The 12456-nt window shown below is 49.2% G+C and overlaps 5 protein-coding genes across 5 annotated transcripts; 4 read left to right on the plus strand and 1 right to left on the minus strand.

The window, feature by feature from the left end:
• Positions 1 to 231: 231 nt before the first annotated feature.
• On the plus strand, positions 232 to 928 carry TOM20 (TOM complex receptor protein TOM20; the record flags this gene model as incomplete). The annotated part of the gene is made up of 3 exons (XM_046086544.1): positions 232 to 289; positions 371 to 616; positions 729 to 928. The coding sequence occupies 3 exons, from the start codon at positions 232 to 234 to the stop codon at positions 926 to 928; spliced, it is 504 nt and encodes a 167-aa protein (XP_045942509.1).
• A 1178-nt stretch (positions 929 to 2106) lies between these two features.
• Positions 2107 to 3810, plus strand: gel2 (1,3-beta-glucanosyltransferase gel2; the record flags this gene model as incomplete). The annotated part of the gene is made up of 5 exons (XM_046086545.1): positions 2107 to 2115; positions 2180 to 2310; positions 2399 to 2498; positions 2554 to 2838; positions 2899 to 3810. The coding sequence occupies 5 exons, from the start codon at positions 2107 to 2109 to the stop codon at positions 3808 to 3810; spliced, it is 1437 nt and encodes a 478-aa protein (XP_045942510.1).
• A 5344-nt stretch (positions 3811 to 9154) lies between these two features.
• On the minus strand, positions 9155 to 10128 carry LDX57_004868 (uncharacterized protein; the record flags this gene model as incomplete). The annotated part of the gene is made up of 5 exons (XM_046086546.1): positions 9155 to 9229; positions 9285 to 9384; positions 9438 to 9488; positions 9557 to 10040; positions 10092 to 10128. 5 exons carry the CDS (start codon positions 10126 to 10128, stop codon positions 9155 to 9157), a joined length of 747 nt encoding a protein of 248 aa, XP_045942511.1.
• A 486-nt stretch (positions 10129 to 10614) lies between these two features.
• On the plus strand, positions 10615 to 11115 carry LDX57_004869 (uncharacterized protein; the record flags this gene model as incomplete). Its single annotated transcript, XM_046086547.1, has 2 exons — positions 10615 to 10689; positions 10759 to 11115. The coding sequence occupies 2 exons, from the start codon at positions 10615 to 10617 to the stop codon at positions 11113 to 11115; spliced, it is 432 nt and encodes a 143-aa protein (XP_045942512.1).
• Positions 11116 to 11249: 134 nt separating this feature from the next.
• LDX57_004870 (uncharacterized protein) lies at positions 11250 to 11576 on the plus strand (the record flags this gene model as incomplete). Its single annotated transcript, XM_046086548.1, has 1 exon — positions 11250 to 11576. One exon carries the CDS (start codon positions 11250 to 11252, stop codon positions 11574 to 11576), a length of 327 nt encoding a protein of 108 aa, XP_045942513.1.
• Positions 11577 to 12456: the final 880 nt, after the last annotated feature.

Genomic DNA, 12456 nt, shown 5'->3' on the forward strand with positions numbered 1-12456 from the left:
ATGATGATATGTTCAGTGCCCGAGCGGGACAGAAACACCGAGGCGGCCCAACGATGATCCGGCGCTTCAAAATTATGCGGCAAAAGAGGCTTCACTCGTGATGAGCTTCACCTTCCGCCTGGTTCGTCCATCCTCTTCGCTTTCTCTCGCCTTTCTTTCGTCACCCTTTTTTCTGTACTTTAGTATATCCGGACTTAATTTTATTCACTTTACACTTCTCCCAACTCCATAATGCAGACCTCCACCTTGGTCATCGCCTCCGCCGGCACGGTCTTGACCGGCCTGTTGGGTAAGAACCGAACGAACCGCCACGGCGGCTTCGCGCGTTGAGATCGAACCAGTTGCTAATCTATGATGCCTTCCTACGTAGCCTATGCCGTGTACTTCGATCACAAGAGACAGACCGACCCCGAGTTCCGCAAATCGTTGAAGAAGAACAACCGACGAATGGCGAGAGCCGTGAAGGAAGAGGCGGAGGCCCAGGGCGCGATGGAACGGGAAACCATCAAGCAGGCCGTTCAGCAGGCCAAGGATGAGGGCTTCCCGGCCGACCTGGAAGAGAAGGAGGCTTACTTCATGTCCCAAGTCTCCAAGGGAGAGTCTCTCTGTGCCGAAGGTATGTTTCTGCCGCGATGACGCGACTCTCCCCCAACGCCCCATCTATTTCGTCTATCATCTATCATCAAACCGATTCGTTGGGCAATACACTTACCAATATCTTGATGTAGACAAAATTGAGGCCGCCCTGGCCTTCTACAAGGCCTTGAAGGTGTACCCCCAGCCCAAGGACCTCATCTCGATATATGACAAGACCGTCCCCAAGGAGGTGCTGGAGATCCTGGCCGAGATGGTCGCCATGGACGCCGGTCTGAAGCTCGGCTCGTTCACTGGCGAGGGTGGCAGTGCTGAAAGCCACGGAGTCGAGTAAGAAGTTGCCTTGATCCCGCCAGCGATTATTCGTCTGCGCCTCTGCATAAGATCCTTGGCCGATCCACGTGTTTCTTGTGGTGGTCTTGGGCTTCTTCTAAGACGGACCTATCTCATGTCATACTTCGACCTTCTGCTTTGGTTGTCGCCATGTAACACTCTCATCATCTCCACTATTTCTGTACTCTCTTCCATCTTGGTTGTTTCTCCCCCCTTCGCCCTTGTATATTTGCATTTGTTGTGCCTTGGCCATTGGTGCGGCGGGCCATCTTGGTATTTCTCGGCGCCATGAAAATTTTCCATCTTTCTTGTTCTCTTCCCCCTTTTCTTTTTTTAGCCGGTTGAGGTTGTGCTTTTTGACTGTTGGGGGCTCGGACAGATGTCTTGCCAATTTCTGGGCTCCCAACCCCCGGTGATTTTTCCTTTCTCATTCTCCTTCTTTCCCAAGTTTTGGGCTGTATTCTAAAGATGCTCCATGGTTTTAGGTATTAAGTAGGATTGGCAGGATTATTATTTAGTGAGTGCAGGGTAGGACACACTGCCGACGTGGATCGCGATGTGAATTGAGTATAAAATTATGGCATGAACGCACCCGACTCCACCTAGGTGATATTCAGTACGGAATACTACCAACTAGTAGTTTCCAATTTCGATATCCACGCTGCAGAAAGCCCGAAACCGCGTCCCCTGACTCTTAGACCCGGCGTAAGCGATGGGACCGGCGCTAGAGGGCAAGTTAGACCCTTCGCCAAGGGTCCCTGGCCCAGACAGATGAGACACTGGTGCGGTGGATGCTGCTAGTTGCCAAATGCCCAGCTCTCTAGTCGGCTTGGGATGGTTTAATTAATTCTGGGCAATTGGGGGGCAATCTTGGAACTCGCTTTCTTCATTCTTCTTATTTCTCGTCGCGGCGCTGACACCTCCTTTCTTCCTTCTTTTTCTTTCTTCTCCTCCCGGCTTCCTTTATTCTGACTTCATCTTCTTGCTCTTCTCACACTCGCTACTTCCGTTCTTGACTGTTGGTTTTTATCTGCGTTTTTTGCGCCTGTCGCCGTCACTCTTTTTAGGCTCAACCCACATCTCTTGTTGTTTTTGGCTCTTCCTGTGGAAGATACCGTCCAATCGCTTACCATCACTACGACTATTGTTTATCCATATACGTGATTCATCCGCTTCAAAATGGTTTCGGTGGGTACAGCGCAAGACACAATATCGAATTCTAGCGCACGCATACTGATCGATATGGCCGTAGACTCATGCTCGCCTTTTGGCGGCCGCCTGCGCTCTTGCGACGACCGCCCACGCCGTCACTCCCATCGAGGTTGAGGGCAAGGACTTCGTCAACAGTGACACCGGAGATCGGTTTCAGATTATTGGTGTCGAGTAAGCAGTTCGTCTTGATGGCGCGGATATTCCATCGCGTTACCCGGTCTGGAAAGCGGTAGTACTGATCGTCGCCGATCGTCAACAGTTACCAGCCCGGTGGTTCTTCAGGAATGTCGAAGACCGAAGATCCCTTGAGCGACCCCAAGGCGTGCTTGCGTGATGCCGCTCTCATGCAGAACCTGGGTGTAAGAATGCATCTATGATACAGCTCTCGGCGAACTTTTGTACTCATGCGACTAGGTCAACACCATCCGTATTTATAACCTCTACCCCGGCCTCGACCACGATGAGTGCGTCTCCATCTTCAACGCGGCCGGTATCTACATGATTCTCGACGTCAACTCTCCGTTGTACGGCGGTTCCATCGACCGGACCTCGCCTAAGTCGAGCTACAACGACGTCTACTTCGAGCAGGTCTTCGGTATCATTGAGGCCTTCAAGAACTACCCCAACACCCTCGCCTTCTTCGCTGGTAACGAGGTGATTAACGAGCAGAGTGTCAAGAGCGTTCCCGCTTACATGCGTGTAAGTAGCCCGGTCTCTCTGGACTGTTGTCTACGGTCATGCTGATGGGTTGTTGTTTAGGCCGTCCAACGTGATATGAAGGACTACATTAAGAAGAACGCTAAGCGCACCATCCCTGTCGGCTACTCCGCTGCCGACATTCGTCCCATCCTGTTGGATACCCTGAACTACTTCATGTGCGAGGACTCGGACGAGCCTAGCTCCCACTCTGACTTCTTCGGCTTGAACTCGTACTCGTGGTGCGGCGAGTCCAGCTACAAGAAGAGTGGCTACGATATCCTCACCGAGGACTTCCGCAACGCTTCGCTGCCCGTCTTCTTCTCCGAGTATGGCTGCAACGAGGTCCAGCCCCGTGTCTTCACCGAAGTGCAGGCCCTCTACAGCAAGGAGATGTCGCAGTCTTTCTCCGGTGGTCTGATCTACGAGTACACCCAGGAGGACAACGACTACGGCCTCGTCAAGCTGAACAAGAACGGAACCGCCTCCCTGCTCGTCGACTACGAGAACCTGCAGAAGCAGTACGGCAAGCTCGACATGAAGGCCATCGAGGCTGCCAACAAGACCCAGACCTCCTACAAGGCCCCCAAGTGCGCCTCCAGCCTCATCCAGAACAGCACCTTCCTCGACGACTTCAAGCTGCCCTCCCGCCCCTCCAAGGTCCAGGACATGATTGACGACGGTCTTAAGGACGCCAACACTGGCAAGCTCGTCGACGTCTCTTCCAAGGATGTTCCCCAGACCATCTACGACCACAAGGGTAGCGAGGTTACCGGCCTTCGTCTCTCCGTTCTCAAGGACGGCCAGTCCAACGCGCCCGGCGAGCACACCTCTGGTAGCGCTACCTCCGGCGGCTCCAGCAACTCCGACTCCGATGACGACGACGAGCCCACCTCCAACGGAGCCGGTCAGATCTCCGCGTCGTTCATGAGCCTGTTGACGGGTGCTGCTCTTGTGGCTGGTTTCTTCCTGTAATGATTCAGTCTTAACTTGTATTGACTGATCCATTAGTTTGTTTATTTTAGTTATACATATTCTTGGTCTGCCTTACATATTTTATATTTTTGTTCTTCGGATTCTTTCTGATTTCACTATGGTTGGAATGAATTGATTCCACTCTGTTTATTTGTATAGAAAGGTCTTGTCAGAGAACCTTGCTCGGTGCCTGGCTTTTTGTATTCACTGAGTGTTTACTCCTACATCGAGGTTTATAATTACTTGTACTTCCTATTCGCCTAGTAATTGACGATACTTTCAGAGAGAGCTGTACAGCAGCGTAGATTGACCGAATAGAAAGTGGTCCGAAGAGCTTGAATTGAGATTCGATATATACTTTACTGCCTGTATATCCAACACTTAACTAGCTTCAACACAGTACATACGGCGACAGCGTGTGGAGAACATGGCTGAGCGGACGGGAAGCCCTCTAAACTTGACCCGCTAAGTCTGTTCTACTTAAAACTCTCTACTTCTATATCGCTCTCTTCCGAGCTACGTACAGTGGTTAGATCGCCTACTACCACTTTGTTCGCTTCTCCCAAATCCATCCTAGATGAGACACTACCAAAGAAAAATACCAAATCCCACGTTTCAAGCGTGCGGTATATGTTGACTCTTTTGCCTAGTATAGCAGATTTATAGACAGGTAATACTCTTACTTGGTTGCCAATCACTTGAATTTCCGACCAGGCTTTCGTCGTATCCACTGGCAGGCTGTAGAGAGATGGAAGGCGGTCCTGTTAACGATACTAGGTCTTTGATTTGTAACGTGTCCAATTCAAGCTCACCTGGTTTTGGATGTCATCCTGGGCGGCAGGAGGAAGATATGAAGAAGTCAGTGCCAGTATGATGCGCTAGCATACGTGTAGTGATATGTTATTGTATAAGTTCAGAATCAATAACATTCTAAAGCAGTAATCCTGTATACTCGAGAAGGGGATACCTAGAGGGCAAAGCTTACAAGAGTCAAGATAACTTCTGCTATTTCCCTGGCCTGGTTGATATAAAATTCCACGTATCTCACCAAGCTGAACTACTATTTTATTGTCTAGCCCCAAGGCTTCGGCCCCCGGCTTCAAGCACTAAAATTGATACCGGAGAAACATTTAACACTTCCCAAACGACCGGTTCCACGATAGGTATATGTGTCACCGTTCTGGGTCCACCGCTCAGGGTCAAAAAGAGCATGGGTCTTGTACGAAACTTCGGCACAATCCTGTCGACTGTTCAATGTGAGCAATATGTTCAACGACTGTATGGGCAATGCATCACGTACTATTGAGAGATTTCGCAATTGTCCACCTTTCCAGTAATAGTGAAACTATTGGTCCAGCTACAAAAGGCACATTACTAGAAAACTTAATCACACTTGGCATGAGTGGAGACATTAGAGGCTACTTGGTGAGATGTATTGTACTCATATATACCACGCTCTCGTGCAGGGTATGCAAATTTACTTAAGAAGTTACTGAAAAAATGCTAGGCAGCAGAAAGCGGCGAGAACAGACAACTTCGTATTCACAAGGACTAGATTCGTAATCGTAGAATTAGGATATAATTGATAGGAAGCCGCAGAGAATTGAGTAATTCTATTTGCGAAGCCAAGCTTGAAGTAGGGTGATGAGATATGCAGCCATACCAACACAAGTGAAGCTATATTTACAGGAGGCGGGCAGAACCATAAACTAAGAAAGGAATAGCTTGAAATACAACTCGGTAAATTGCCATTAGCCCTTTGAGGAATCCCGCAACTATCCTTAATACGGTATAAACTAGAATGAAACTAATTAGACATTAAATATTTCGAGCGGAATGCTGTATGCCAAAAGATGCCGGGGCAGAACAGAATCAAGCGACTAGACTCGTGTGACCCGAGTTATCAAATCGCGCAAGCTATTCATTTCATTTAAGTGCAGGAGTGAACCGAGATGTCGCCAGCTTTAGCAGGGCAGGGACGATCAGCCGCAGGTTCTAGCCGGGGAGCTTCAGCCAGCCACATTCTTTTGCTGATCTCAGAGGCTGTTTGGACGAATCATAACAGAGAGAACCTCTATGTGGGGCGGGTGATGAAAGTAAACTACCGATTTACCTTGCATATCTGGAGAATCTAAAGAAAGGCAAGCAGTGCTTAACACAGTAGATAGCGGACGCCTTTGGCGCGGTTTTGCCGCGTTATCCCAGGCCTACGGGAGCCTTCGGTCCACCCGGATGATGGATTCCCAACCTGCCGGGAACTTCCTGGTTCCAATGGCGGCTGTATAGTTGCTGTTCGACAAGCGGATACTGGGGCAAAGAAAGTGGCTATTGCTCCGGCAACGGTATACCAGGTGCCTGTGAGCCAGCAGGCAGTGCCACAACAAATGGTACCTGCGTTCCCCACTGGGGCTTCAGGACATGCACCAATCCATCATTTGGACCGTATGTGTTCTTGATATTTTAACTGATTTATCGTATGGTGTTGCTAATCAATACTCTAGGTGCTGCTCTATCTACGGATACTGGGGGGATGGCAATGATTCCTGTGGAGCTAGTCATTGCTACTCGAGGGAATGTGATGACGATAATGGTGGACAAGTATAAGCGGAGAATCTGGTCTTCCATTCGCAGGAAACAAGACTTGCACTGGAACCCAGTTTGGTAAATGTTGTTCAACCTCGGGATATTGCGGAAGCACTGATGAATACTGCGGCGAGGGCAATTGCTATACTGGTGCATGTGAGTAACTTTCCCACTGGAGTACACGAAAATTTGTCCATAACATAGAGAGACTCATATGTAACCATAAACAACGATGCTCCCATGATATCATGAGTTCGTAGAAGGGGACTGCTTGGAGCTTGGCTTCCTTGAATCGCAAAGACTTCACTGTAGACATAACCACACAGAGCAGTATACTCAAGACAATTTCATGAATAAGTGGATTTGCCTTTTTATCCGCCTTGGTAATTTTCCTATTAATATTATTTGCCTTTTCTTTGATGAATTACAAGCAGCGGCACTTTGAACCAGTCTATTGTGCAGACCCCGAAAGTGGTTAGCCTCAAAGTAATTTGACTCCTATTTAACCCCGGCCGCACTCCATCTTCCTCACTTCCAAGAAACTTCTTGCCCAATATTCCCTACTCTTGCAATGGTTTCACCATTTCGAATTACTCCTGAAAATCCAGTCAGGGAACTAGGCCATCTTGATTATGAACGCTGTGCTGCATTACATAACGAAATTCTACGACACGGATGGATAGGAAGTGGCAAACCTCCGAAAGAGTTTCGAACGTGGTGGGAGGTTTATTCCCCCTCTGCGGATTTTAAAGCAAGGATTAATACGTATTTATCTATGTTCTTAAAGAGAGCACATGTATCGGAACATGGGCCCCATTTTTTCTTCTATTGGATTTCCGACTTAGCACACCCCGAGTCTTTTTTTCAAGAGGACTGTGGGATGGTTGATGATGAGGATTATGAAGATCGCTTGGTTTATTTATATTCGATTCCAAATACCTTAAATGGCCATGAAAAGGGCCTGATGTGGGTTTCTGGTCTTTTTTCTTTTTTTCTTTTTTTCTTTTTTTTGTCTTCCTTTATCCTATTGTGAGCAAATCTGGTGATGCTAACACCGGGCTTGGACAGGTTTGACCAGCAAACGAGTATGGCCTTTTATGTTCCGGAGATTTATGATCTGCCTGGAATGTATACAAATAAGGTCGGATGGCATCCTCTTGAGGTTATTCTTGACGCGTATCTTCAGACCATCGATGAGGGAAAGATCAGCACAGTGGCTCCTCTAAGCGTCGTACAGACCATTCGAGATCATCAGGACGATGCTTATAAATCTAAGTTACCTGAGCCCGACGTCATGAGCCCCTGGTATCTCCATACCTTCACGGAAAGGGACATAGAGAGGGCTATAACTGCCTTCAATCGATTGATTGATGCAATTGAAAGACGACTGCCGAAAACGCATCACCAGAATAAAAGCAATCCTGCCTTCCCGTGGCCCGATGCTACAGCCTTAAAACCAATAGGCAACTTTCCAAGGCCATGCTTTGCTTACGAGTTCTTGAAGTCCATCATCAAGCGACCGGTGAAATTCCGATGTATTGCTCCAGGGATTAATCTACCAGAACCCTCTGACATATCCGAATATCTGAGCCCCAGAGACGCCGAGAGCTTTCTTGAATGGAGATCAAGCATGAAGCCATATGAAATTCCTGTACTACTGTTCCCTGTGGAGGGTGATGACCTGGTCAGATGGCCGCACCATTCCAGTGGCAAAGTACGCGCAGGGCTATACTTGACCCGAGCTGTTCCTAGGAACGAAATTTCTTTCGGAGACGCATGCATTCTGGCGCTTCCGTTTGGAATTGGAGAAAAAGGGTGGGCGCGTCAGAGTAATGGCGTGCCGGTAGCACTTGACTTGGATACTCGCTACGATAAACCCAAAGACTCGCATGTGGACCTTTATCAGAGTTATGGGAATGGGTTCAATGCGCCCCATTGCGTGCAACTCTATAAGGTGCTTGAAAACTGGGCACATAGAGTGGAGAACGGTGATTGGGATGTGGGAGAGAACGGGGTGCTTGGCGGACCTGAAAAGTTTAAGGATGCTGACACCGAAGAACATTGGCAGAAATACTGGATTCCCCCTTCTTGGTGATTCTGGCAGCCATCATCCGAGGTTCCGTATTTCTCCCTTTTAGGTTTTTCATATAACCAGGTATTAGTTGAGAAGGTTTCCCAATGCCAGGATCAAAATTCAAGATTGTTCCTCGCTATATCGGGGGCGATGAAATTTTGGACATAAGAATAGCTGGAACTCAGTTCTTCAGAGTGAGATACAAATCAAGAGCCACGTTTGAGTGACTTGAACCTAAGTTCGGTATCGCTCCAGCTTCTCAGGGAGCGGATATCCCCCAATCCTGAACACGAAATCGAATACTTCTTTCATGAGTCCCATAATGTGCGCCCCCGTCGAAACGCTCGCTCTGATGAGTTCCATCGCCCCATGAAGTCCATTAGAGACCTTTATTCAAGTCAGTCATTCTAGACACTTGGGTGTTCTGATACATAACGGATTTCAAGGCCCTGTAGGCATTTCGGGGCTTCGTACTACTGGCAAGCAACGTTCTCGGGGATCGAACTTTACGTGGCCTGTGATACTGAGATGTGCAACCCTACGTTCTATATGTTGGTTTCTTACACAGAATAGAGCACTACCATTCTTGACAAAGATAAGCCATAGAGGGCAGACATATGCACTGCAAGACAGGGTACATAGCGCCAATCGTACGATTCCTTCTGATAGGAAAGAGGTTGCAACAGCCTACCACGGGATCTCTGATCCGTCAATCACATCAAAGAACTTGCCCGAGGTCTTCTCCCGAGTTGCATGGTCAATCTGTGAGAGTCAGTCGGCCTCCTTTATCCTGTGAGATTGGATAGGAACCACGTACTAAATCCAGAATGGCATCAATACTCTGGCGCTGGGTGTGCGGGGCCTCGGGCAGGCCCATCGTGCGGGCACTCTCGTTGCCGCTCTCCGTTTGCACGAGGCTTTTCCATTTGGTCAACTTATTTTCGTTCAAGTAGTATCTCTATTCGCTTACCCGGGATGCACAGCAAAGGCGATGAAGCCCTGGTTGGCGCTGTGGATGGCACTGCGAGTCCGCCGAAGTCAGCCAACTGCCCTCTCCTCAGGATTACGAGTCAGCCAGCAGTTTCTCACGTAGTAGTCCAGTTCAAAGCGGCCTTGGCAATTCCGTACGCCGGAGCAATATGAGCCTTGTGGACCTCAAGCCGTCCAATGGAACCAGCAGCACTGGAAATTGACACCCACTTGGGTGCCTGGGACTTCTCAAGCAAGGGTTTGACAGCCTGGTACAGAGCCAGAGGACCGAGGGTGTTCACAGTAAACGTATCGGTCACGATCGCAGAGCTCACCACATCCAAGGGCACCATGGCATTCTCGCCAGCTCCGCCTGCATTGGCCACTACCACATCGATGTGGTCGACTCCCGCGAGGTTTGCGATGGCCGCCGCCGGATCGGCTGAGTTGCGGCATTCAATTTCCACTAGATGTAGACGCGAGCCTTCTGCCTTGCGTAGGGCCTCCAACTCCTTGACGTAGCCAGCAGTGGTGTCGCGGACGCTGCCGATGACGGTATGCTTTGGCCGAAGTAGAAAGGTTTCCACCAGCGTGCGTCCGATTCCTAATTCCCGTCAGATCAATCATAATGGACAGTGCTTGCCTCGGCTGGCACCAGTAATGAACACCGCAGTGTCATCGGAAACAGTCATAATGGCTGGAAGTTGAATAGAGGGATACGGTCGGGTGAGAGTCCGTATCTAACTATGTCGCGGTTTGATTGATTGATCTGAAGAATCTAGTTGGAAATGAAATGTGTAGATGGACTTGGTGTACAGCCGTGTATAAATAGATATCGAACTAATACGGGGACGCTGTGCTCTCGAGGTCTCAAACATTAATAATGATTATCTAACGCCCAGCGCTGTTTCTTTGTGTGCTTTGAAATCAGACGCTCGGCGCGGGGAATATAGAATAGAGCCCTATATTTGGGGCTATAAGGGCCTGTGCCAGGGTGGCCTATGGTGTATTCTCGAGCCTATCCCTGGTCCAGAGGCGTTTTTAGTGCTGACAGCTGTCCAGGAGACAAAGAAAAAAGACAGCCTCATCTTATACCTCACCAGTACTAAATATCTGCCTAGCCAGCACCGAGCTTCTCATCCTCCTCTGGAATTTCATTTTCTTCTGCGCCATTGAACATGAGCAACGCAGCCCCTCCCACTGCATGGTCGCTATCCGCAGTGTTGGTCACCAGCGCTGTGGTCTTGGCGCTCGTTCGCGGGCTGTACCTTGTGGTGTACAGGCTCTACCTTAGTCCATTGACCTGATTCCCCGGGCCTAAGCTGGCGGTGCTGCCGAGCTGGTACGAGGCATACTATGACCTGATCAGCAAGGGCCACGGCGGCCAATTTGTTTTCCAGATCAAGCGGCTGCACAAGCGGTACGGCGCCATCGTGCGGGTCGGGCCGAACGAGGTCCACATCGACGATCCGGACTACTATACCGAGGTCTATGGCACGGCGTCGCCCTCCAGGCCCATCGACAAACTAGTGCAGTACAATCACCGGTTCGGCATGACCGAGTCGATCATTAGCATGGTTGAGTTTGAGCACCACCGCATCCGGCGGGCGGCCATCGCTCCTTTGTTCTCGCAGACCGGCATCAGCTTTCTGGATTGCACTCGATTATCCTCCCCGTGAACTTGTGCTGACTTATAATTCCTGTGTCAGCCTTGCAACTATCTCTTGGCTTAGCCTAGAGCCTACCATGAGTACACCATAACCATCCCATGAGGTATGGTGAGTGGCAGATCCCCGCGGGCGCGGCCGTCAGCATGGACGCCTACCACATCCATACCAACCCGAGCATATTCTCTGATCCGCATGAGTTCAAACCGGAGCGGTGGCTTGGGGACCCGATGGACTTCAACGGTAAGGACAGGCTGTTGTGTTATCTGATGTCCTTCGGTTGGGACTCCGGGGTGTGCGTAAGCATGCATCTCGCCATGATGAACAAGTACGTGGCGTTGGCCACGATCTTCCGTCGGCACAAGCTGGAGCTGTTGAAGACCGACCGGAGGGATGTGAGCTTCATCATGGATTTGGTGCGGCCGATGCTGAAGTGGGACTCAGAGGGGGCGAGAGTCACTGTGAAAGAATGACTGCTGGATGGTTCAGGTAGAAGGTATTCATGGAGATAGATCGCCAATGTACAACACGGTACTATCGTCGGCGGACACGTTCGGCCATGAAAACCTTTTTGCACTAGAGCCTGACTTAGGCCATCTATTACCGAACGACCAACGAAGATGGTGCGGGATAAAGGGTTCCCGCTATTGATGCTTACCATATGGAAGAAGCAGCAGAAAAGACTAGGTGTATGTATGCTATAAATGTGCACAAAGGGCTATTCGCTAGAAATCTTGATGGTGGGGCGGATTGAAACACAATATGAATGAATATCAGTATATAATAGTGGCTGTATATGTGTTCATGACAAAGTCGGTGTTGGCTGCCTCAGGCAACAGGGCCCGAGCCGACTAGAGGCAGCAGGCAAGCAATTCCGAATTGCTAGGTAATAAAATGGACAAGCAATGAGACTGGACTTAATACCTTGTGAATGAACAATAGTTAAGTCTGTCCTGGGATAGCTTTTATCATTTATAGAACCCGAGATATCTGAATTCAATATGTAAGACTTTTTTTTACTAGCTGGATATCTTGGGTGATGTAATACGAATCGTCACTAGTCGAGAGATATAAAGAACGGATATATTTCCCTGCCAACCACGACTGGGGCATGATTCTAGTAAGATACTATGATAGGAAACATGCTGACTAGTATATCAGAAAAGAGCCATCCATCCCACCCCGGTCAACCCCAGACAATCGATCCACCCACCGAGCTGCAAGCCAAGCCACATTATGTCATAACTCGCTTTCATGTCACATTGATCTTGATCATGGTCGCATCGAATCTCCGGAACGGGTTCCAGGAAGGTCGACTATGGTGTCATATGTAACACTACGTACCCCGTAAAT

The sequence above is a fragment of the Aspergillus melleus genome (assembly GCF_016097325.1).
Source record: "Aspergillus melleus strain CBS 546.65 chromosome Unknown contig2, whole genome shotgun sequence".
Taxonomy (NCBI): domain Eukaryota; kingdom Fungi; phylum Ascomycota; class Eurotiomycetes; order Eurotiales; family Aspergillaceae; genus Aspergillus; species Aspergillus melleus.